Source organism: Lampris incognitus, chromosome 6 (genome assembly GCF_029633865.1).
Source record: "Lampris incognitus isolate fLamInc1 chromosome 6, fLamInc1.hap2, whole genome shotgun sequence".
NCBI lineage: Eukaryota > Metazoa > Chordata > Actinopteri > Lampriformes > Lampridae > Lampris > Lampris incognitus.
The window spans coordinates 42,114,123-42,140,020 of NC_079216.1; the positions used below are offsets into that span (position 1 = coordinate 42,114,123).

Here is a 25,898-nt window from a genome sequence, read left to right on the forward strand (position 1 = left end):
TGGACACCGGTGCAAGTGTGTCTCTCCTGAATGTTGATACCGACAGTCAATTTTTCGGTTCACTGCCACTGTCCGCACCCTCAGCTGTCCTCTGTGGGTATGGTGACTCCCAAATCGATCTGGTTGGCTCTCTCCAACTGACTGTCCGCTATGGAACCAAGCTGGTGCCTAATGCAGTTTTTCATGTGGCACGCCGTGGGGCCAACCTGATGGGCCTGGACCTGTTCTCCGCTCTGGGGTTCTCCCTCTTAGACACAAGGGGGGCAGCAATCCTGACTGTCGCCACACCTTGGCAGCAGAAGTGGCCATCGCTGTTTATGGGGCTGGGCTGCCTCTCCGCCTTCACCCATCAACCTCTCCTCAACCCTGCTGTGAAATCTGTCATCCAACCACTGCGCCGCATCCCGTTGGCTCTCCGTGATGGGGTCTCCGCCGAGCTGCAACAACTGCTGGAAGCTGGCATCATTGAACCGGTGGACGCGTCACCTTGGGTCTCAAACCTCGTGGTGGCTAAGAAGAAGTCGGGGGGCCTGCGTGTCTGCGTCGATCTACGTGCAGTAAATAAGGCAGTGGTCCCTGATAAGTATCCACTGCCCACCTCAGAAGAACTCACTGCTCAGTTCTATGGCTCTGAGGTGTTCTCCAAGCTCGACCTCAGACAGGGGTACTTACAGGTGCCCCTCCACCCCAGCAGCCGAAACCTCACAGCCTTTGTGACACATGCAGGAGTGTTTCGCTACACCAGGATGCCTTTCGGTCTCAGCTCCGCCCCTAGCTGCTTCCAGAAAATCATGGTCTCCGTGCTGGCTGGCATACTGGGCGTGGCCATTTATCTGGACGATATAGTGGTACACGGGCCCACCAGTGAAATCCACGACAAGCGCCTTAACATGGTCTTCGCAGCCCTGTCCAAGCACAAGCTAACTCTCAATGCTGAGAAATGTGTCCTCTCTGTGCCAGCCATCGACTTCGTGGGGTTCCGGCTGTCAGCGAGCGGTGTAACTCCACTACAATCCAACGTGGACGCCATTCAGGCCATCCCTGAGCCCAGCTCGGCCGCCCAGGTCGCCTCCTTCCTGGGTATGACAAGTTACTACCTGAGGTTTCTTCCCCAGTACTCTGCGACCACAGCCCCCCTGCGCCAGCTGCTGCGTAAGGACGAGCCATGGGTGTGGTCAAAGGCATGCAGTGACGCTGTGCGTGATCTCAAGACTCAACTGACTTCACCACCAGTGTTGGCTCACTTCAACATCTCCAGCTCCACCTTTGTGACCTGTGACGCATCAGCCACAGCGATAGGGGCCGTGCTGTCTCAAACCCAGAACGGTGTGGAGAAGCCCATTGCCTTCGCCTCCCGTGCCCACAACCTGACCGAGCAGCGGTACTCCGTGGGTGAGCGTGAGGCGTTAGCCTGTATCTGGGCTTGTGAAAGGTGGCACCTCTACCTCTATGGCCGCTCCTTCACCCTCAGGACAGATCACCAGGCCCTGACAGCGCTGCTGTCCACATCTGGGACAGGCCACAAACCCCTGAGGCTGCACCGCTGGTCTGACCGCCTCCGCCAGTACAACTTCAGCCTGCAGTTCACCCCAGGCAGAGACAATGTTGTCGCCGACCTGCTCTCTCGCTCTGTCTCCACCCACAGACGGACACTGACTGTGTGGAAAAGGACATTGTCCAAATGCTACACACACCCCTCCAGGCCACTGTCTCTCTGCAGGAGCTGAGGGCAGCCTCCGAACAGGACCCTGTCCTCTCCCAGCTCCGCACCTACATCCAGAACGGCTGGCCTCACAAGGTCCCAGAGGAGCTGGCTGCGTTTGCCCGAGTCAGACAGGAGCTCTCCTGCTGGAACGACACCTGCGTGGCACGTGGGTTTTGCACAGTGGTCCCAGCTGCTCTCCGTGCACGTGTTTTGAATACGGCGCATGAAGGCCACCTGGGCATTGTGAAACTGAAACAGCGCTGCCGAGACCTGGTGTGGTGGCCGGGGATAGACAGAGATATTGAGGCTCTGGTGAAGGACTGTTCTGCCTGCCTTGTGAGTGGCAAGACTGGCCACCAGGCTCCCCCACCCCTGCAACCTCTCGCCTGGCCCTCTCAGCCCTGGGAACACCTGCAGTTGGACATTTGTGGTGAGATCCATGGAGTTCCCCACCACCAACGCTTCATGGTGGTCGCCTACGATCTACACTCAAAATGGCCTGAACTCACCACTTCCGGCACTGTGACCTCACAGATCATCATCGACTTCCTGGACTCTCTTTTCTCTCGCTGGGGCCTCCCAAAGGCCATCACCACTGACAACGGCCCTCAGCTGGTCTCTGCTGAGTTCACTGCTTATCTCGAAAGCAAGGGCATCCGTCATATACGCACTGCGTACTACCACCCCCAGGCCAATGGCGGCGTTGAACGTTTTCACCAGTCACTGAAGAACGGCCTCAGAGCACACATGGCCCAAGGGTGCTCTTTCACGCAGGCCATCCGTCACACTCTGCTACACTATCGGGCCACACAGCACTCGACCACAGGCGTCTCCCCAGCCTCTCTCATGCTAGGCCGGGAACTGTGCATGCCCCTTGACAGGCTCCGCCCCTCCACACCTCAGGCACCTCCCTCTGGGGTCAGAGCCTCAGTCACTCGTCAGCAGACGCGGATGAAGCAACGGTTTGAGGCCCCACAGGGACAATAAAATGGCTTCATACTGGTCCTCTCCTCTCCAAGTCACCCGTCAGCTGGGCCCAGCCACTTACCTCCTCAGCGATGGCACTCGGTGGCACTCCAGTCGTCTACGGAAGGTGTCAGCTCCGCCACACACAGCTGGTGACACAACCATAGCCATTCCCTCAGCATGGCGAGACGCCCCGGGGCTTCATGCAGCTCCTACACGGGCCCCAGACATTTCTGGGCCTCAGCTCCCCCTGCCATCTCCCTCCCCACCTCGGCCTGCCCAGCCTCAGGCCACCCCGTGACCTGTTCGCACACGTTTACGCCCTGGCCACCTAGAGGACTTTGTGTCAACCTTTCATGTTTGAAATCCTGCCGGGGGGGGGGGGGAATGTTATGTATGCACACATCGACAGTGCTGCATTTGATTTGGTGCTGTTCTATTGTGCTGGGATCGATTGGTGATGCCTGCGGGCTCTGGGTTGTTTGATCGGGTCTGCCTTTGATGCTGTGTCAGTCTAAATAAAGAATGCCACGGAGAGGTTGTGTCGAGCGACAGCGCTGTGTCCTGACGTGATTTCTAAACATAATAGATTCGTCTACTTGTAGAGAAAATTTGCCGCTCATCTGCAGTTTCTCGGCCAATTGTTGCTCAATGTCATCTGACATGTCGATTCTTCTTTTGATTGTATTGTCAGACGAAGGCACTTTTGATACCGCATTTGCAGCACCTGGACCTAGCATGACACTTGCAATTTTTTGCAAGCGGGGAGGATGACTGTCTTGTGTGAGGTTTCTTCTGCTTTGCAACAAGCTCCGCTAGCATATAACTTGCCTCCATTGCCTTATCAGACACCACACAATCCATCAAACGGTCTTGCCGCTTCCGGTTCAGATCACACACTCTTTTGAAGTACGCCAAGTCTCTCTCGATGTGGAAGGGATGTTTGGTTTCCAAGTGCCTCTTCAGCTTGCTTGGCACAATGTTAGCATTAGCCAACTTCTCCCGACAGATGACGCACTCGGGCTGAGGGCTGTTCACATCCCCGGTCCAGCTGAAGCCATAACACAGGTAGCTTTCGTGATACTGTCTACTGACAGTTTTTTTCCCTCTTTTCTGTAGGTGGTGCGTCGTCTGCACTGGTGGTTGTCATATATGGTAGTCAAATGCACTTGCGCATATACTGTGTGATATACTATGGGAATACAGGAAAAACGTATAGGGGCTAGATGACCTCGATGGGTTCCGGAAAAGTGTACATGAATGTTGATGTGTTGTCTGACGGTGATTCATTCGGCTCCAGCATCCCCGCGACGGTGAGAGCAGGATAAGCGGTTCGGATAATGGATGAATTGTTTCTTTGTTTTTTTGTTTTTTTGTTTTTTTTTTTTTTACATGGTGATGCTGGTCGCGTGGCTTGGGTCCTGGGCTGTTCGGTGGCGTCAGGACACTGCTTGGCATCCTGCACATCATATTCTTCATATTTTTTTGTATCTCAGTGGTAAAGGAGTATTAGTGTAGAACGTAAAGAAATTCATTTAAATCCTTATGAACTCGGAAACCACGATTCAAGTCCCTATTTCTGTTATATTGACATGTTGCTACTGTCGCTTTAAGAATGGGATGTGTATCGCTGACGCTATCACGCTGTCAGGAAGTGAACAATGTTCATTGTGGCCACGTTTTTTTTTTGGACCATGCAGAGCAGAGAAGGCGAACAATTGCAGACTAGGTGATGGCGAGGGTTTTGTGTCCACCATAAGAGCTTTCAACCTTTTGGGTTTGTTAAAACCGTTTATGAATGTGAAGATAAGAGTTTTGTTGGTATAACTTTGAGTTGCATATGTAGCGAATTCGGTGGGCAATCACAGGAACTACCGCAGCCGGGACGTGAACCCGTATCGCCCGCGCCCGCACCGGGGGAGACATCGCTGACCGCTCGACTAAAGGGTCCGACCCATTAGCCATCGTGTCTACTTATCCATGCACGTTTCACTACCCCCCTCCTTCGGGAAGAGCGTCCCAGCGCTTGAGCATATCAGCTCCTTCACGCCTCTGGGCGCATACGCTTCCGATGGCCTTACGGTTTCGCCATCCCACTTCTGACACCAACGTAGCGAATTCGGGGGGCAGCCCGGGAACCGTCGCCACAGCCGGATGACCTTTGGATAGTGAGGTCATCGGAAGCGCGTGCGCCCAGATGTGTGAGGGAGCTGATATGCTGAAGCGCTTCCCGAAGGAGGGGGGTAGTGTAACGTGCATGGATAAGTAGACACGTTGGTCCTTAACTAATAACTTCGAGCTTTTAGTCGACTGGTTAACGTAGTCGCTTGCGGTGCGGGAGCCTCGGGTTCGCGTCCCGGATGCGGCGTCCCGAGCTGCCCCCTGAATTCGCTACATTGGTGTCAGAAGTGGGATGGTGAGACCTGCTGCCACTGCCGTATTTATTGTATTTGGATTTGGATTGATACAAGTATTTGTTTTGTATTTCGAGCTACATTGGACTGAAACGACTCTTCCCTCCAAAAAAAAAACCCTCTCACACCCACAGAGCTAAAGTGGGATGTTGTGAACCCCTTACCCTTATATCTATCCATATTTTTACTATCGGAATAAAGGCCCTAAAATTATATTTGAATGTCCCGTGTGTGATTATCCTCTTTCAATGTTGTACTCTGTAAATTGTGTAAACACGGCACCATTGCACGGTGTCCGTCTTGGGAGAGAGGGCCCTCCTCTGTTGCTCTCCCTGAGGTTTCTTCCTATTTTTTTTTCTCCCTGTTAAAGGTTTTTTTTCTTCTTAGGGAATTGTCCCTTATCCGATGAGAGGGTCTAAGGACAGGATGTTGTGTTGCTGTAAAGCCCACTGAGGCAAATTTGTAATCTGTGATAATGGGCTATACAAATAAAATTGACTTGACTTAACGTTCTTGCCGTTTTCTGAAGTGGAGCTCCGGCCGTAAATAATGCGTTTGGTAAGTCACACGCGCGACTTGCGAGTTAGTAAAGCGCGCTTGCGACGTACTTAAAGCACGCGTGCGAGTTACGCGCGCTTTGTAAAAAAAAAAAAAAATTGTCCATGTCACCTCCCGCGCTCCGTAATCACCCCATTTAACAAGCTATAGGTTTTCTTTTAATTTGACCAAATTGATACCATGACACAATGTCTTTGTCTAAAAGCTGTTTTTATAAGAATATTAACAAAACGAAACAGAAGGCACATTCCCCATTTTCATGAAATAGATGATAAAATCGATGTGAAATCTCAAAACCTAAACGCATTAGTGTTGTCTTCATAAGATCCTTGGACAGTGAAATGAGTTTAAGAGATATTATTCACATTCGCCCGAAGCTTTAGGCATATTCAATCGCCTACATTTCTTGTCATTGTACCTTGTTAATGGCCTCTAACATTCACCGCGCTGACGCATTGCCATAGAGATCGATGTTATTTCGTTTCAAAAGCGTAACTATTTACGAAAAAGAAACTGTAGTTGACTGCCTACAATGTCAGGTGCGAGAATGTAGTGTTATTTTTATTTGGAGTTTTCGTTTGGGAATTATTGAAGCTCGAAGTTCGAATATCTCGATATAAAAGTACCTATTACCGCAGATATCCCCATGTCAAGTTCCTTGAACAAAATGAGCCTCTTTACACAACTACTCACATGCAAACTGTTGAATGTGGTGCCAAATGAATCGCTCATTTGCATCTTCAGAAGGGGTCTTGAAATGAAGTGGAAACAAGAAAACAAGTGAGGTGAACAGTTTCTCACCATTGTACAATAAATTCAACCGCACGTTTTACTTTTTATGTATCGGTACTAACCCGATCGTCTTCCTTCAGAACAGGGCACATTGTTTCCTGGATAGATCTGCAACAAATCGGCTTCCCTTAACGAACGTCAAGTTAACTTAAACTAGTGAAAAATCGCAAACGTTAGCGACCACATACATGGCCTCGTCTCTTAGTTAAGCTAGTAGTCCGCATACACACCTCGATTGCGTTAGAAATACACATCACGTCACGGAGACAAAAACTTATTCACATTTTACAGCAAAATTGAATTGTATCCTCGCATAAATACCTCATCCGTGAAGTTTGCTGGCGACAAAGTAGAAGCTAGCAAAATAATCTTTCGGACTACGCTGCCTAGCAACCGGTCGCCTCAACACTGCGGTTGCCATAGTAAGGTTTCAACCAATGCTCATGGCCCGTTGTCTTTACGAGTCTTTCCCGGAAATAGGTTGATGTGTTTATATAAACAATCTATTTCCGGAATATTAAAGACAGTATTATTGTCTTTAATATTTCAATTATCTGTTACCCATATCCAAATACTTTACAATTACTATTCAAACCAAGACTGTGTAAAGAATTACGCCAAAATCTCTTGAATCTATCTGATGCAATCTCAATTTCCAAGATCATGTAAATGCTGTAAATGTGACTCAAATAAAAGTCTTAAGACTTCAGAAAAAGTTTTAATAACTTTACAAAATATATACAAGTTACATTCCCTTCCCAAATCCGAATCTACAAAATAAAGTTATCAAATATTTATGATAAACCCAGGGGCATTTGGCACATTTATATTGGTGACTCAAGCAATTTAGAGAAATGGACACTAGTACACAAGCATCTAATTTGGGCAGCAAGATACCTTGCAACCTTCTTGTTACAAGAATCCTCTTTGAAACGCACGTGAAAAAAATCTTTTGCATAAAACCATTCTTGCCTCTGACCTATGCAATGAACAGAACTCTGGAGTGGATTCTGTTCATGCAGAGTACATAGCTATATCAAAAATGACTGAACTTCAATACTGATGACATCCTACCTCATAGTTCCAAAACTATCAATATGCATATGAATAAAGGAAAATACACAGATGATCAACACAGTGGACTAATGTCCTGCATTCCATTCAATGTCTAAAATGCTTGTGTGCAATGAAAGGTGGTTGGAGGCCTGGCTTTAAAGTAAATAAAAACCAAGAAAATGACATTCAACCCCCACTGTTGAGCCACAAACGCCTGGCATATAAACAACTGGGAAAGAACAACAAAACAAATGTCACTGCTGATCATTGTCCATCATTTTCATCATCATCATCAGGGACAAGTCTGGGTAAAAAAATAATGAACGTATGGTATTAAGTTGGAGTGGAGGAGAAACATTGTTTTGAGCTGCATGTAGGGGTGGTGTTATGTACTATTCATCATTTTCCTCTTTTTCAGTCTTTGCCGCCAATCTTCAGGGAGGGCCTCAAAGTTAGCATTCTTTCCAGCTTTACCTCTGTGGAAGGAAAAAAAAAGAAGACAGAGAATGCAAATATGAAATAATAAAGAAAATACTAGAAGAACAAGGTGGGGTGAATAATTCTGATTCAAAAAGCATTTAAGCTATGGCATATTCGGCTTAAAATTTAGCAAACTTGGAGATGGTATTCTGTAGCATCTTACGTGATTAGCTGTTGCTGTTTCCATTCCTCAATGGTCCTCTTGTTGAGCTGATCCCTGTCTTCATCACTAGAGCTGCTCTTCTCCTCCTCATCCAGTTCTTTCTGGATGCTCTGCCACTTCTTTACCAGAGATGGCATTTTCGTCTTACTCTTCTTAGACTTCGGGGTGCGAATTAGAGAGGGGTGTGCCAAGAGGAAAAACACACTGCTTTAAGTGGGCTTTGTAGGTAATGTTTGCATACTGTCAGCTTCAGTTTTAAATCAATGTAAAGTCATGGCAAATGAGCGGAGTGACAGCTCTATGTAAACACTTCATAGCTTTACCAAATTCTTTAGGAATTATTTTTTTTACATTATTCACGACATCAGTTCAAAAATAGTCATAATATTAAATAATCATTTTGAAAAGCTTTATATAAGTATAAAAATGTAATTTTTGCATTTCAATCATCAAACATGAATCAATACTAACCTTATCCTTCTTCTGTTTTTTGGTCTTGTCAGGAGGCAGACTTTTTCCTCCTAAGGAATCATAAGGCGGTTGAGATGGGGGCAATGGAGGCTGAGTAGGGACAGGTGGGATAGGTGGAGCAGGGGGTTCAGGAGGGAGGAAAGGTGTATTGACCGCTGCCACACCCCAATAGGAATCTGCTGTAATTACAGGAGCTGGAAAAGAAAAAAAATTATAATATTTACAGACTATACATGCAATATGTTGCCATAGGCTACATACTTAGAATAAATATATTGAGATGTACACCTCCAATAAAAAGGAATTTGGTTAGATTTGCTGATAAGCATAAATATTGACAAAAGCTACTTTCTCATGTAAATTTTGCTAGAGTACCATGAGAGTCACATAAGAATTGAAGTTAACAACAACAAACTATCCATACAGCATTTCATATGAACTTTCTTGGGTTAGAAGTTTTTCCTCACCTGCACTGGCAGCAGGTTGGGTATACAGAATTGGGCTACTGCCAATTGTTATAGCTTTGGTCACCTGACCAGCTTTGCGTTTTAGACCTTTCCCTATGGGGACTGAGGACTCCATAACCTGTTTGAACGACAAGAAATTTTATAAAACACCTAGCCCTTTATAATTTGAATTCAAACATAATACCAATGGACTGGCTGTCAATAAGTCTTTCAAAGAGGGCTTTTCATTACTCCCTTACCTTAGTGGCAACACTACCCGAAGGTATAAGGGACCTTCCACTACCATCTTCTTCTGTTCCAGGGGCTGGAGGTTCCCCATCATCATCATCCATCTCCATTTCCACCTCCATGATCTCGCCATCACTGTCAGGAGGGGGAGGAGGTGGAGGTGGTGAGCCTGGTGGAGGAGGTGGTGGTGGGGGGCACTCTGAAGGTGGCGGAGGATTTTCAGGTGGTGGAGGCGGCTGAGGTGTGGTCCAGAATGAGGATACTCCAGGTTGCTGAGGGGTTTCTGATGACAAAGATGCATTACTAAAAGATTCTGTGGATGTAAGTACAGCACAGCGTGATATCAGAATACTTTATTGGACTTCTCTTTAGATGATGCCTAACAAATTATATTCTCTACTTTGTTAGGTTTGTATCAGAGATAACATTGACAATTCCCTCAAACATTTATATGCAGATACATTTCAGGGGATAGTAGTTCAGTGCAGGTCCATCACAGTTCCCAACACCCACAGTCAAAACTGGACAAATAGGCAGGCTATGCCCAGAACCCGACACTGTCTGCAGACTGACCTGTGATCCCAGTATTGGACATGGTTGACGTTTTGGCATCTACTTGGCTAGACATCTGTGTCTGGGTGGCCTGGTGGCCCTTCACCTCTTCGCCCTTCTCTACTGGGAAATCCCACTGGGAGGCACTGGTCTGGTCGTTCACATAGAAATAGCGCCTGTGCTCTCTAGAGAGTGGGACAACAGAGATAGAGGGCAAGAGTCTCAATGCGTGGCCTGGCAACTGTCTGCATGGCATGATACCCTGGAACAGTGGGGTGAAGGTTGGACATAAAGGCCACCTTCGGGGCATTAATATTAGTCTGGACAGCGGCTATGACCATCCAGGAGATGGGCCAGATTGGAATGTGATAGTAGATGTGGTCAGGGAACCCACCTTGCTCTCAAAAACAAACAAATGAAAAACCAAGTCATCTTTGGTCCTGAAAAGGCTGGTAAAAAGTAGCATTCAGGATTTCACAACATGGTTGTCAGAAACGCTCTATTTTAGACAACCATCCCCGACCAGACAAAGGAAGATGGCAAAGAGAAAACATCATGATCAATGACCAAAGGCCAGAGTAACAAGCACACAGTGAACTCTTTTTACATCAAAAAAGGTCTTAGAATTTTCTCTCAATCAAGAAAAAAACAAACAACAAACAAACAGGAAGACAAAATAGAGTTGGTCTGACCTGCTGGATCCCCGTCAATGCTCCATCTTCACCTTTTATTTGATGCGTGTGACACTCGTCGCTTCCGGGGCATCACTCTGTGTCTGCATTGCGTTCTTAGGGCTGTCGTCCTGTAAAGTGCAAAGCTCTCCCACAACCAACCCTCCTACTATTTGCCCCCCCGGCCCCCCTTTCAAATGACTGGACCAGACTGGTCAACAAACACCCTTAAAAAAGTTGGGGCTTAAGCGTCTGTCCTACTAGGACAGGGATTCCTTTCTCTGTGGCAGGTTTATTTTAGTGCGACCCAGGCTGTATGCTCCCTTATCAGTATCAGCAATGCAGTGTGCCAGGATTGCATCATAGAAACCTGGAGAGTCTGTTTCTGGTATATAGTTTGATCCACTTGGACTGGTTAAACTTCCCCAAGTCATGTTAAAAAGTCTGCAACCCCAGCATTGATGGGGCGAGGGGGCGTATGGTCACACGGTAAGATTGTTTTGGGAAGGACGGGGGAGGGGGAAGTTTAGAGATGTGAGAAGTAAGGATCGCGTACCTGTCCCAGTGGCAGGACCAGCCTTTAGGGGTGGCGTTAAGTTCGTAATGTTTTATGTGTTCGGCAGCTTCCTGCAACTTGCGTCGGAGATAGACCCCATTCAGTGCACCCTCCCTCCAATCGGCGATCCGTGTCTGAAAGATTCAAGAGAAAAGGGATATGCATTAAGTTTAGAGTAGAGAAAGACACAATGTACAATAAAGAGAGGTATGACAAAAGATTTTTTTTTAAAAAGGGGGGAGTTGGAAGAGAAAAGAAACAGCAATACGAGAGGAATCTAGAGATAGATTAAGCCGGCTTCCAGGATGACACCTTATGATGGATCATAATGAGATTTTTAAATATTAAGTACTACCACATGCCCATGTGCAAAATGGTTTTAAACATAATTAAACATTTAATATTTCATAAGTCATGCCGAGATGGTCATATTGGGGTGGTCACAACTGGAATCTGGCTCTGCTATGAGACTAAAAATTGTTCGCACCTCTGTTTGTAGTAGAAGCAGCTGAAAGTTTGAGATTGCCTTTTTGTTTATCCCCAGAAACTCCATCTTGCTGGTTAGGGTGTTAGCTAGTTCTCCAATCTGAAACTAAATACATTAAATACATTTTTAGCAAGAAACAATTGTCTAATATTTGTCTATTTATTATAATAATAAAAAACATCATCTTCACTGTCGTTACCTTGAGCTCAGGCGTTTCCACCTCCTCTTTCAGAGGAGTTTTGGAAAGAGTTGTCTCCTCACTTTTGTCTATTTCTTTGTTGTCCACTTCCTCAGCTTTCTCTGGTACTTTAGAATCTGCTGCAGGACACATCAAGACAGGATACATAATTAATTAAGTTTCCTTTATTAACCCTCTTGGAGAAATTCAGTTACTGCAAATTAACCCATCCTAGCTGTGATCTGTGTAGCTAGGAGCAGTGGGCTGCCATCCTCGTGCTGCACCCGGGGACCAACTCCAGTTCTTTTCCCATTGCCTTGGTCAGGGGCACACACAGGAGTATAAACCCTAACATGCACGTTTCTTTTTTTTGATGGTGCAGGAAACCGGAGCACCCGGACAAAACCCACTGCAGACACGGGGAGAACATGCAAACTCCACACAGAAGACAATCTGGGATGACCCCCAAGATTGGACAACCCCAGGGTTCGAACCCAGGACCTTCTTGCTGTGAGGCAACAGCGCTAACTACTGGGCCACCGTGCTGTCCAAAATATAAGGAGAAAAATATTCATACCTTATCACCATAGAAGGATTAGACATGTAAAAGGGATACAAATATACCGTTTAGAAATTGAAACATAGAAGTCTATTTTTCTCTTCAAATACACCAACTTGAGATTTATTTGGACTTACCCGTGTCTGTGTTCTCCTGTGCGTTTGATTCTTGACTATTTGAATTTGGGCTTGCTGCAGGGAGGAAGGCAGTATTCCATCGGGCTTTCTTTGGGACAGGGCCACAAGGACCAGAGGCTTCCTGGCTCGTCTCAGAACAAGGACTGGAGCCAGCTTCACTCCCATCACCCTCCTCCAATGCCGCCAGCTCAGCCTAGGTGACAAAGGTAAGGTTAAAAGCTTGGTTACACTAATGGTACAATGAGCTGGCTACTGGCTGGAGATTTTGAAAGACCAACATCAATGCAGTACTTTACCAGGACAAAACTACAATTCCTGATCCAGTTTTACAGGGCTTCAGGGACAGATTACCAAATGAAATATCCAAGGGATACTGCAGCTCACAAACTCACCTTTTTCCTCTCTAGAGCCAGTTCAAGTTCCACAGTGTCTTCCTCCGTCTCCTCCTCAGCATCAGAGTTTTCTTCTGACTGATTCTTAATGACCAGGTCTTTGTGGGCAATATGGAGAGGGTCTGGATCACACAGAGGTGTTGATGGGGATCCTGGAGGGCGACTGCCCTCTCCGTCAGAGTCCAGACTGTCCTCCCTCTCCTCCAAACCTCCTAGCAACCTTTTCCGCCACTTCTCCTCTGCCTCCTTCACTTCAGTAGGGATAAGGGGACCGAGAAGGGAGGCAGCCACTCCTTCACGCTCCTCCTCTTCGCTTGTGAGAGCTACAACACTCTCAATCACATCCTTTACGACATAAAAACAATAGAGTAAAAATCTGAACAGTAACCTTTTTTTTCCAATTCTGCATTTGGCTTGAGCAAAAACCTACTTTCACTTTTGTTTCCTTCTTTGAGGCTGCGGCAGTGGCAGATGCAACAATTGGGTCAACAAGACAACCTGCCTGTGCTGTATCCTTGCCATTGACAGCAGCACTACAAAAGAAAACACACCATGAGATCTCATAAAGTTGTAAATTTAAAGACTGCCTTTGATCTGGCCTTGAGGTGATAGCAATATGCCAAACTTGTATTTAACTGAGGCTTTTCAGTCTACTAAACATGTGGTACGCGGAATGGATTCTTGCCTGTTGGAATATTGCTGGAGGTCTTGCATCTGGTCAGCCAGGTAATGAGGTAGCTCCCAGGATACCTCATTGGTCAGTGTGTTCCAGTAGTAGTAGCAGCCAGAGTTGTCATCCCATACCTCTTGCCAGTCTCCCATCTCTACTCCAGCTACAGTAAAAACAACACATTTGAGACATTCAAGTGAAATGAAATTCCAAAAAGTTTAGTATATGGGCACTGAAACTGTATATGGCCACTGAAACTCTAGTTAATGGTCACACCCAAATTTGCACATGAAACTGGTCATTGGTTTCAGTGGTTATGCAACTGTATTGTTATAAGGGCGGGGATACCTGCAGTCAGTTTAGACTGAAGAGGTCACTTTGATGAGTGATGAAATGTATCTGTCAATAAACATTGTATCCAGATGAACTAATTCAACTTTCTTTGATACCTTCACAATGCTGCCATAATTTGAATTTCCCCATCTACCCCACCACTTTTTGGCATTTGAATTATTTCTGTTCCAGATTTTTTTAGCCAATCTAAAATCTTATGAGGTCAGTGTTTTTTTTAATTTTATGTTCACCAGCAGCTGTGCAGATTTCCCTCTCTGGCAAGCAAACCAACAGTGGGTGATTCTTTTTTTTTACCGTTTTAAAATGCATATTACAACAGATAAATAAAAAAAGGCACAGTCATTCAAAACATCTGACACAACGGAAACAGGTAATTACCTCCAGCTAATGAGTACTGTGTGTTATACTGGAACTCAGTCCCAGCGGTTTGTTGAGCCTGTTCCTCAGTTGAGGGTTGTTGGCCACTGGGTTCCGGTCTTGGAGGGGTGGAAGTTGGTAATGAAGGTTGACATGCAGGCTCATCTGAAGTTGGCTGAGTGGTAATTGCATCAATTTCCTGTATAAAAATAAATAAATAAATAAACAACAACAATATTAATACGAGACAGGGGGTTCAATATTCTTATTCTAAATAGCCATTATTCTTATTCAATGCTATGGTTGGCTGACACGCCCCACACCAATTATGGCATTGCACTAACACCAACTGCTGTATAGCTGTAACATTCCTACAAAACCCAGGCAGTCCCAAGAGCATAATGGTTAAAACGAACATCCATAATTCAGTGTCAAGACGCATGCTCAATAATCCAAATAAGGAAATCCTAGAAAGTTGAATCAGTTCATCTGGACATAATGTTTACTGTGAGAAATGTTTCATCACTCATCTAAGTGACTTCGCCAGTCTCAGCTGACTGCAGGTATCCCCAACCTTATAAACATTACAGTTGCATAACAACCGAAACCGGCACAGTTGCATCACAGCTGAAACTAACAATTGGTTTCATATGCAAATTGCCATGGCCACGAGTACTATTCACAGAGGATTGGGGAATAGTTGTAATCACAGCGTTGTAAGATGGCAACAAATGTACTCTTACCCCCCCCCCCCATTCCATGCCATGATTGCTGATGTGACCTAATACTTTGCGCTAAGTATAGCTTAGGAGTCACAAAAAGTTGAATAAGTTCATCTGGATACAACGTTTATAGAGAGAAACGTTTCATCACTCAAAAGTGACCTCTTCAGACTCAACAATACAGTGGCATAAAGACCGAAAACAAATTCAGTTTATTCTTTTGAATATCAACACGTAGCAAGTGATACGTACAGCCATGAAGTTAGCCAACGTGCTGTCAATATCTGCTGACTGGTTGTGTTGAGACTTCACTGGTGGATGCTTAGAGTCTCCTGAGTCCTCTTCGTCGCTGTCTTCATAGGCCCCAAGGAGGGACAATCCCTCTAAAGGTAGAGAAACAAGCACTGGCCTTTTTAAATCCAATCGGCTCCCTCTCCACCGATATGAGGGTTCAAAAAACAAAGCCAAAAAGAAAGGTCTATCCATCACCAAACATCTTACCTGTGGCCTTCACTGCGGGTCTTCTCATAGTTGTGTCTCTTTCTTTCAAAAATCTGAGCCCGTCACCCTCCTGCTCATCTGCGGTTGAAATACAACAAAATAACTAGAAATGATTTTAGCATAATAGAGCTAAAACTTAATACACCTAGCAAATCATAAAATAAACATTAACATTCGGATTCGGTACCGGCCCTTAGCTTCTAGTCAGCGTTCTTAATGTTCGATGGTTAGCGCTAGCTACCCAGCTAAACAACAGAAAAACTCCAGTTAGCCGATGAGCTAACCCTCCGAACCCATGTTTCGGAGGGTTAGCTATTCTGTTAATTTTGTAGTCAGTTTGTTTCAATCGAAATATATCCTGAACCAGCTGGGTGGAAAGCAACTCAGTGTTGACGTAACGCTTCAACGTTAAACAAATCCAGTTTTAACTACATCAACAGGCAGGCCCCGTTTGTTTCACTCTGGCCCCGACACTTTTGCACATCCATTAGCCTACTAACTAACCGACAAAACCATTTGGCGTTAAGATTTTACCTTCGGATCCTGAACCTGCTTCTTCCCTTGCACCAGCGAATCCGCTGCGGAGTCCAGGTGAAAGCTGCAGTATTGTTCTACGCCCGACTGTTCCTCCAGTGAGCCGATTTCTCTTTCCCATTACCGCCCGTAGGCCTGCGCTGGTTGTTTGACTGACGGCGTTTTGTTTCGTCGCGTCCACACAGCTGCAACAAAGCTGATCTCTTAACATCCGGTTCAAAGTGTCTTTATGCATGATCCGGTTCAAAGGGTGTATGCGGCGGAAGTTCCACAATTTGGATTTAATTCGATTACTTTTATTGCGCCGTTTATAATATCCATAATATCCATCACAGGGCGACACACACACACGCAAACTCACCAATTATTATCATTATTACAATATTATACATGGTTCACATGACCTACTTGTCTTTGGACTAAATTGTCTCTCGGTGTGTGTGTGTGTGTGTGTGTGTGTGTGTGTGTGTGTGTGTGTGTGTGTGTGTGTGTGTACGTACACATCATGTTTAACTATACTTATGGGGTCCAAATGTCCCCACAAGTATAGAAAAACCAGAAAACACCTACCTTGTGGGGCCCTTTGATCGGACCCCACAAATAAAAGGGTCTTTTTTAGGGTTAGGACTTGTGTGTGTGTGTGTGTGTGTGTGTGTGTGTGTGTCCCCGCGCTTAAGCATATCGGCTCCTTCACGCCTCTGGACGCATACGCTTCCAATGACCTCACGGTCTCACCATCCCACTTCTGACACCAATGTACCGAATTCGGGAGGCAACCACAGGAACTGCCGCGGCCGGGACGCGAACCCGTGTCGCTTGCGTCGCGGGAGACATCGCTAACCGCTCGACTAAAAAATGACTGGTTAACGTTGTCGCTTACGGTGTGGGAGACACGGGTTCGCGTCCCGGCTGTGGCCGTCCCGGACTGCCCCCCCCCCGAATTCGCTACATTAGTGTCAGAAGTGGGATGGTGAGATCGTGAGGTCATTGGAAGCGCGTGCACCCAAAGGCGTGAAGGAGCTGATATGCTTAAGCACTTCCTGAAGGAGGCGGGTAGTGTAACGTGCATGGATAAGTAGACACGCTGGCCACTGGTTGATGGTTCTGACCCTTTAGTCGAGCGGTTAGCGCTGTATCCCGCGGTGGGAGCGATACGGGTTCGCGTACCAGCCGCGGCAGTTTCTGTGGTTGCTCTCCGAATTTGCGGCAATATATGCCTTTTATCGATTCCCCCTATTTTGTTTTATGTGTGTATTCTGTCTGCATTTGTTTTGATAATGAAAATATTGTGTTATGTTATATGGCTTATGTTTCCTCTACGAGTCGTTGTATGTTTTTTGAATGTGTCAATTAAAAAAAAGAAAGAAAACATGGCTTTTGCTTCTTCAGTAATTTGAGCCATACTCCTGAGCAGTGGGTGGCGGTAATTCACTTGAAAGCTATATCCCATCCACCATTAAAACGCAAAAAGAAGGAAAAAGAAGTAGTAGAAGAAGAAGAAACAGGCAGAAGAAGAAGCAGCGGCAGAAGAAGGAGATTTTTTTTCACTGCAGCTAATATTCAACTTCAAAATCGTGTCACCCAACAAACTGCTAAAATTTTGATAGTCACTTAAAAAGAGATATTTTTCTACCGAGTGCGTCATCTTTGTCTTGCTTTCAGATACAGATTATGCTGCGTTGAGATGGGCTGTGAACGAGCGGTAGCTCAATGGACAATGACATATTATGGTAGAAAAACACAAAGAGGTGCTTCATCTTGGAACCACCCATATGACTTGTAAGGGTAGGGTGTATCTCATGAGCAACAGAAAACGATAGAGGGATCACAGGAACAGCTGTCCAGACGAGACGTTACCTCAGACGGTAAGGGGTACAACGGGGACTATGACGGGGCCGGTTCTTCTGTGGCTGCAGGACCTGGCAGCTGTCAGTCTTCTCAAAGCCCGACGGACACTATTCCAAGCTGCTATCATATTTTGTGCTCTAGTTCTGTTGCTCTGGGTATCCGTCTTTCTTTATGGAAGCTTCTATTACTCCTACATGCCCACTATCAGCTTCTCTACCCCGGTGCACTACTACTACCGGTCTGACTGCGATGCCTCCGAGTCATCACTTTGTTCTTTTCCTATGGCCAACATCTCATTTCTGAAGAATGGGAGAGACCCTGTAATGGCTTATGGTCAACCATATAGAATATCTTTGGAATTGGAAATGCCGGAGTCTCCAGTCAATCAACAGCTGGGAATGTTTATGATTAAGATGTCTTGCTACACCAAGGGTGGTGAGACTGCTTCATCTGTGGCACGTTCTGCAATGCTGCATTACCGCTCTAGTCTTCTACAGACCCTGAATACCGTGTTCTTCTCTCCTTTTCTGCTGGCTGGAATGGCAGAGCAGAAGCAACTTATAGAAGTTGAACTCTTCTTAAACTACAAGACCAATGCTTACCAGCCAACAATTGGTGCTGTAATTGAGATCCAATCTAAGAGGGTGCAGATCTATTCAGCACAGCTTCGTATCCATGCCCACTTCACTGGAATAAGATATGTACTGTACAACTTCCCTATAGCATCTGCAGTGATCGGCGTGACTGCCAACTTCACGTTCCTTTGTGTCATTGTGCTTTTCAGCTACTTGCAGTTTATATGGGGTGGCTTCTGGCCTCCAGAGCAAGTAAGAGTCAGGGTTATGATGGGAGACAACACCCGCTTCCAACAAAGGAAAGAAGAAGCTCGTAAGCGCATGGAGGGTGCATCCTTACAACGGGAACAAGAAACACCCAGTGTGATTGGTGCACTTGATGATATGCAAGGAAATGGCATGGTACCAGAGCCATCAACAAAGGAGCCCTCAGTAATCCTGGATGCCCCAGGAACTGTTGCGACAAATTTGACTGATAAAGGAGCTTATGACTCCAAAGCGCATGAGGAGAAAGAAGGCTCAGAAATGTTGATGAATTCTTCCCCATTGCCTCACCTGCGTGAATCAAATCTTCGACAGAGACCTGGTCCATGGCTGAGCCTGTGAATCATTGGCTTGCATGCAGTTAAATTTCTATATGGTCATGGCACACAAAATGTGGCACTTTTTTCCACAGTTTTGCATTTGGGTAATTTTTTGTTAGACTTAAGCAAACATATTGTTATAGTTGGGAAAAATATAATTTCACATGACCGCATCCCTTATATGCTCTTTGTTTGCGAGGTATTGCTTGTTTTCCTTTTTGTGATAACATGTTTACAAATGCACTTCTGCGTTTCACAATTTCTGTCATCTGAATTATGATAACAGTAATACCCATAGCAGGTACTGCTAGATTCCAACAGTGGGCCTTAGTTGTATTCTTCTTTGTTTTTCTAGTAGTCAAGCTATAGTCTGTGGATATTTGGGTTTGTCATCAAGCATCAGTTGTCAAATGAATACTCTCGTTTAAGTCACAAGAATTTGCTTACATTTTATTCTCTCTTCATTGATGGTAACTTTGGAGTTTCACGCTTCAAGATCCATCATGATATAATTCTCAGCGACTGACCAATACATCACTCCTCTTTCCCTTCATAAAAAAAACTGTGTTAAGATTGCCCTCCTTTTGTGTAGATGATCACTTTAGTGTTCTTGTTGAATGCAAAGCAACATTCCTCCTGGTAACTGCATTGTAAAAGTGGATGGAAAGATTTTGACCAGATTTTGCTCTAAGATATTAGACCCGTTTAGAAGATTTGCATGAACATGCTTCATTATGCTTCTCTCAAAAGCTCTCTGTGAGCAATTAGATTTGGAAATTTGACAGAGAAGGAATCTTTTCAGTTAATTCCGGGAAATATTGTGTAGATCCAGCCTAAGGGATATGGCCAGTCCTCTGCCTTTGCTGGGCATTCACATTGTAGTTTCGAATGCCACACCAATTTTAAAATGTGATAAGCTGGCAAGATTGGTTTGGCTCTCAAGACCTATCATATTTTGCAACTGCAATAGTTCAGCTTTGATGTTACAAGCAGTTTATCTGCCATAATATAGATATTTATGGGTCTAACGTTATTTAATGAAGTTCATCCTTACCTCTAATCCCTCAGAGCATTTCATTTAATGTCTCTAAAAAAGTTGTATTTCACCTTGTTCCCTTTTTCCTTAATTGTTTTGTTACAGGGAACCATTGAAGTGTTTAGTACTATAATTATTAGCGTTTAATTATTTCATGTTGAGATAAGGATAAGTGACGGTATTTCAGTCAAGAAAGTTGTGTCAGATGGTAGGGGTAATGAAGTGTGGGTAATGTAAATAGTTTTTGCTGTTTGGCCCTGCTTGTGTGTTTTTAAATATCTACATTTTAGGGGAGCAAGGGTTTAAGCAAGTTCATGGAAGACTATGCGTAATTGTGCAGGAGAAGGATTTGATACCAAAGATATTGTGAGATAAGATACCATGCACTTGTGTAATGTATCATCTTGGTTTCTGTTGAAGCAAAATAGAATAGTATATTACCAATTAATACAATACAGTTAAGTTAATACAGATGTAGATGTTATTTATGCTTTGACACAATAAATACCATGAAAACATATTGGTGAACATTGTATTCTCTTTCTTTCTTTCTTTCTTTCTTTCTTTCTTTCTTTCTTTCTTTCTTTCTGTTTTTCTGTTTCTTTGTCTTTCTTTCTTTTTCTTTCTCTAAATTTCAGGTCTTGTCTACATTTCCCACACAGTTCTAGAAAACCAAAAATTTAATAACCACAATCCTCATATGCTCCATAGCCATTAAGTCAGTTTCATTCCACATGCATATCACCCTTTTCATTGTGGAAGTCTGGTTTTCAAAGCAGTGATTTTATTTTATCTATTTATTTATTTTGCTTTTGAACCAAGTGACTAAATACTTCAGCAAAACTGTAGTCGCATCTCAGAAAGTTTTTTGCACATTTGTATTCAAACATAAAAAGCACTTTTGTCTTTAAAAAAATATACAGATGAGTTAGTCAAATCATGCTACCAGACTTGGTTTGTTTCAGATAAATTCATTCAAGGAGATATAGAGAATAGATGTCCAATAGACTGACTATTCTAGATTTGTATAATGTATTAACAAGTCAACCTGGCATGCTATGGATACAGACTGCTGCATTTTGTTTTTGTTCATGAGATTGTGTTTCAAAATGGATACTGTAATTGATAACAGCTTTAACAATGATATTAAAGCCCATTAGCAATCTTCATTCATGGCCATAGCCTCAATCTATCAGATGAATTATGCATTGGTCTGGATAAAGCGTGCACTGGTTGACATCAACCATCCATCATAGATATTAAATACCGTACTGTATTTAGACCTGGTAGGTAGAGATATTACAGACCACATGGTAGTATTAATTTAATTTTCATTATTTATTGTATGCAAGAACTCTAAAATTTCCCACATTCCTCTTGAGTTTTCTATGGAGACATTTAAAGTGGAGGTATTTATACTTTTTGAACTAGAACTTTAACAGTAAGGCTGTTACAAGTTCACTGTTGTTTAGTCTGTTGATACTGGTAATACTCTTGTTGTCTCACTTGCAAATAAATACCAGTAAGCAAAATTGTCTGTTGAAATCTAATTTTAGTTGATTTTGTTGCGATACCGGAGTTGTGCAGATAATTTCCTGACAAATACAGCAATCAAAATCAGATGAAATATATTAAAACAACTAATACACTAAATGCACAAACAATTCAAATCATTATATATGAGCAGATTAATGGTCCAAGAAGTGAAGCTGTTTGATAACATCTATAAAAAAAAATCACAATTTAAAAATTTGCAGAAATTAATTTGATAGCCCAAGCAGTTCTACAAATCCAAAAAACTGTCTTGTCTCATAGTGTCGATTTCCAGAGTAAAAATATAAAATAAATAAATAAAGTGACTGCATCGTTGCATCATCCATCTTGATGTTTTAACAGTGTGAACTTTTTTGTGACCAACAAATATTTGAAATTGCTTGTAACATATGACATTTTTATATATAACTCCAAACATTTGGGTTTACCATATTTGGAGCACATTCCTCCCGCCTGCTTGCGTAACGTGCTCAGACAAACGGTCGCTCCGTTAAGTGCTCCACTTGAATGACGCCTCGGTAGGCTGAAGGTCAATTTATTCTTTGACCCTGATTTTTTCCTATTCCCCCTCAGTAGGTAGTTCTTTGACCTCAGCAGTGGTCTCACTCACTGGTTTTGATGCGTCATCCTCCTCTTCATCATCTGAACTGTCCGCCCAGCGCCCAACCCTTCTGACTCCTTCTGCAACGACTGGGGCATTGATACAGGGGTTATGGTCATAAATTATAAGTTTCAAACCCTTCAGATGGGACAAACATGGAAAGCGACGGATTTTGTTGCGGTCAACATCAATAACAGCCAAAAAATGCATTTCCAGCAACACAGGCGGGAATTCACTCAGCTCGTTCCCAGCAAGCCAGATACTTCTTAGCTCTTCCAGCCCCACAAGTTCCTTAGGTATTTTGCGTATCTGGTTATAACCCAGGTGCAGGGTCTTGAGATTGGGAAGCTCACAAACCACATCAGGGAACTCAGTGAAGTAGTTAGCCTCAAGCCACAGGGTATTAAGCTCCTTAAGTTCCCCCAGTTCTCCAGGGAGTCTGTAAAGCTTGTTGTTGCCCAGGTAGAGGATATTGAGTTGGGTTAGTCTGCAAACAGCTGCAGGGAGCTCCTCAAAGCAGTTGAAGTCAAGTGCCAGAAGCTGCAGTTTCCTAAGGCCCTGCAGTTCAGCTGGTAAGCTACTTAGATTGTTGTCACTCAGGTAGAGTTTCACCAGTTCATCAAAGAAACAAGCAGCAATAGGCAGTCGGCGCAGCTGTCGGCTGCTTAGGTCTAAGGTACGATCAAGAGGCATTTCCTTCAAGTCCCCAACTAAGAAACGCTGACAGTGCTTGGAGGGGATGAAGGCAATGACACCTCTCATAGCATTCCCCATGCTGCTCACTCTCTGATGCCGCCCAGATCACCTCCGTATCAGTTCAACAGCAGACTAGGTGTACACTGAGGGAGAGGGAGGTTGTTGGGTTGGGGTCACTGAGGAGACATCACTCCTGCCCATAACTCCTTCACCACCATCACAACCAATCACACAAATGCTAATATATATTAGAGAGAGAGAGAAAGAGACAGAGAGAGAGAATTAAAAAAAATTTATACAAGTCTTTATTTAACAAAAAACATACTTGACATATTTTTTTAATAATATGAATGATATGAACAAAGTCACTCCTTCACAATAACCTGTCCAATAAAGACTTCATTTTCAATCACAGAATTAATTCACATATTAATTGAGAGAGAGAGAGAGAGAGAGAGAGAGAGAGAGAGAGAGAGAGAGAGAGAGAGAGAGAGAGAGAGAGAGAGAGAGAGAGCGAGAGAGAGAGAGAAGGGAACATTGTAACCAATGAAATAACAAAATGTCTGAACTTTCACAGCACTTTATGGAAATTCCATGGTTATAACACTGAACATTTTCTTTTAAACTCACAAAGACCAAGCAGTTATTTTGCAGCAACATGACAGAGCTTGCATAAAGACGCCTCTAATGTCTGACTGAAAAAAAAAAAGACTATTAGTCTAAGTATTTCCATTTTAACAGTTTCAAAACACCTACTTTTAACTGGCTTCCTTGGTTGTCCATGATTGTAAGCGTCCCCCAAAATATGCCATTTGTTTATCTAACTTAATGAGGAGAATACATATTGTATTCCCTTGTTGTATATCCCCATGTGTAGTGCTCTTACTATCTGAGTGGTTGTGAGCTTTGCCCTGACTCTCAAGCAATAGCAATCGCTAGCTGCTCTCCTCCCCAGTTGCGCCTAATGACATTCCCCCTTTGTCTCAGACGTGACAGAGGTGAGAGAGAGAGAGAGAGAGAGAGAGAGAGAGAGAGAGAGAGAGAGAGAGAGAGAGAGAGAGAGAGAGAGAGAGAGAGAGAGAGAGAGAGAGAGAGAGAGAGAGAGCGAGAGCGAGAGCGAGAAATGGGCGCAAACTTGTGAGTGTCATGGATAAGCATAAGAGGTGCCTTGTGATGAAAGAGCGGGGGAGGTCGTCTACAATTCTGCTCATATGGACCTGAAACCACTGAGTGACTTGAACAGTTTTCTGTAGGGAGTGGAAAATGAAATAACAGCCTCCTATAAAGGTTAAGAGGTATATCATTAGGTTGTGTATGCCAGGGTAGGCCTGTGTTTTGTCAGCAACACGTTGTGGAGATTAACATGAGCTGTTGTATGGGGACTTGGTGTACATTATGGGACCAGCGCACTCTTGCGGTTCATGCCATGCTTGATTTAGAAACTAACCAAAACCAAAAGTTCTTATCAAAGCTTTCCACTCATAGTGTTAATTTCTCTAGGCGGAATACCATTTTCTCAGTACGGTCTGGCCTTGAAAACAACAGCTGTGACAAAGCCAGTTGAAGTGGGCTGCAGGGGCTTTGCAGGCCAGTCTCTACACTGGGTCCTGGGACTCTTGTGGATTTGTGGGCTGCAAAGAAGAAGAGCCATTAGGAACATATTGGAAACTGTGGAAAAGGCTTCCCATTGGCTCTGGGTGAAGAGGGGTGACATGTGGCACATGATCATGCCAGGTTGGGTCGCTTGATGTGTCCAGGTTGCACCACATGGTGTATCAAAGAACTATATATATATATATATATATATATATGTATGTGTGTGTGTGTGTGTTTGTGTGTGTGTGTGTATGTATGTATGTATGTGTGTGTAGGTGTGTGTGTGTATGTGTATATATATATATATATATATGTATATATATATAATCCAGGATTATTTTGCTCCTTATTTGTTGAGCACTTTCCGTACCGTTGAGTGTTTCTTTTAACAAAGTTATATATATATCCATCCATTATTTTAACCGTTTATCCTGCTCTCAGGGTCGCGGGGATGCTGGAGCCTATTCCAGCAGTCATTGGGCAGCAGGCAGGGAGACACCACAGACAGGCTGCCAGGCCATCAAAGGGCCCCCCCCACACACACACACACCTTCATTCCTAGGGACAATTTAGTACGGCCAATTCACCTGATTTACATGTCTTTGGACTATGGGAAGAAACTGGAGACCCCAGGGGAAACCCACGCAGACACAGGGAGAACATGCAAACTCCACACAGAGGACAACCCGGGATGACCCACCAAGGTTGAACTACCCCGGAGCTCGAACCCAGGACCTTCTTGCTGTGAGGCGGCCGCGCTAACCACTGCACCACCGTGCTGTGAGTCAAGTGAATCCTTTATGAGACAGTACAAGCCTGTTTCATGGCACAAGCAATCATCAGCTGTCAATAAATCTACTCGAGGAAAGGACATACCATTTACTGCCTCATCGTGCACATCACGTGCACAATGTCCAATGGGGAAGGGAGAGGTGCAACATTCAAAAATTCAAAAACACGTGATCGCTAACAAAGGTGCGACATTCAAAAATTCAAAAACACGTGATTACTAACGGTCCAATTTGGGGGGGGGGTATTTGTCTATTGGCATAATTTTTTTATGATTACAAAATAGGTGCTTATATCTATGTCTGCAACTGCTAGCCAATTCATTCCTGTTATTCAATGTGGACATTTCTGGTTTGCAAAGGACTGAATATTTTTCAGTTAGACATAGATTGCACATTTTATTGCTGGTTGAACATGCCCTGTTCTTTGAGAGGATTTTCCAGGTGGTTGAATATTAATGTTTCTGTCTGCCAATGACCAAATATAACGGCTTAAAGATGTTACATTCTTTAAACGGTTGTTTCTGAAGCTACACATGTGTGCATTAAACCTCTTTTTGAATGTTCCCTCTGTTAGATCGACGTATGTCTCTATTTTGCTGTTGTCATCTCTCGTCACCGTAGCTTGGTAGATAACTCCCTTCATCTGG

The 25,898-nt window shown here is 44.3% G+C and overlaps 3 protein-coding genes across 4 annotated transcripts; 1 reads left to right on the top strand and 2 right to left on the bottom strand.

The window, feature by feature from the left end:
* Positions 1-7,142: 7,142 nt before the first annotated feature.
* Positions 7,143-16,165, bottom strand: fnbp4 (formin binding protein 4). Of its 2 annotated transcripts, none has more exons than XM_056281642.1 (17): positions 15,971-16,165; positions 15,437-15,514; positions 15,188-15,318; positions 14,235-14,412; positions 13,518-13,665; positions 13,263-13,365; positions 12,833-13,177; positions 12,441-12,633; positions 11,766-11,884; positions 11,567-11,671; positions 11,080-11,213; positions 9,874-10,037; positions 9,312-9,583; positions 9,073-9,190; positions 8,606-8,799; positions 8,135-8,292; positions 7,143-7,967 (listed from the first exon to the last, which is right to left on the bottom strand). In XM_056281642.1, the coding sequence occupies exons 1-17, from the start codon at positions 16,089-16,091 to the stop codon at positions 7,877-7,879; spliced, it is 2,652 nt and encodes an 883-aa protein (XP_056137617.1). In that variant the 5' UTR covers positions 16,092-16,165; the 3' UTR covers positions 7,143-7,876. The 2 variants fall into 2 exon arrangements, with proteins under 2 accessions (XP_056137617.1, XP_056137616.1); XM_056281641.1 differs by having other exon boundaries at positions 9,312-9,613.
* A 1,336-nt stretch (positions 16,166-17,501) lies between these two features.
* Positions 17,502-20,521, top strand: LOC130114337 (seipin-like). Its single transcript, XM_056282194.1, has one exon. The coding sequence runs from the start codon at positions 17,857-17,859 to the stop codon at positions 18,997-18,999; it is 1,143 nt and encodes a 380-aa protein (XP_056138169.1). The 5' UTR covers positions 17,502-17,856; the 3' UTR covers positions 19,000-20,521.
* A 1,605-nt stretch (positions 20,522-22,126) lies between these two features.
* Positions 22,127-22,942, bottom strand: lrrc10 (leucine rich repeat containing 10). Its single transcript, XM_056282670.1, has one exon. It carries the CDS (start codon positions 22,940-22,942, stop codon positions 22,127-22,129), a length of 816 nt encoding a protein of 271 aa, XP_056138645.1.
* Between the last annotated feature and the right edge of the window lie 2,956 nt (positions 22,943-25,898).

What these genes read in the sequence shown, in the direction of transcription:
- LOC130114337 (XM_056282194.1), top strand. Translation starts at nt 17,857, where the DNA reads ATGACGGGGCCGGTTCTTCTGTGGCTGCAGGACCTGGCAGCTGTCAGT.
- lrrc10 (XM_056282670.1), bottom strand. Translation starts at nt 22,942, where the DNA reads ATGGGGAATGCTATGAGAGGTGTCATTGCCTTCATCCCCTCCAAGCAC.
- fnbp4 (XM_056281641.1), bottom strand. Translation starts at nt 16,091, where the DNA reads ATGGGAAAGAGAAATCGGCTCACTGGAGGAACAGTCGGGCGTAGAACA. An exon ending in CTCCAGCAATATTCCAACAG is followed by an intron (nt 13,366 to 13,517) that starts GCAAGAATCCAT and finishes TTTCTTTTGTAG; the next exon opens with TGCTGCTGTCAATGGCAAGG. An exon ending in TGCTTCTACTACAAACAGAG is followed by an intron (nt 11,214 to 11,566) that starts GTGCGAACAATT and finishes TGAATCTTTCAG; the next exon opens with ACACGGATCGCCGATTGGAG.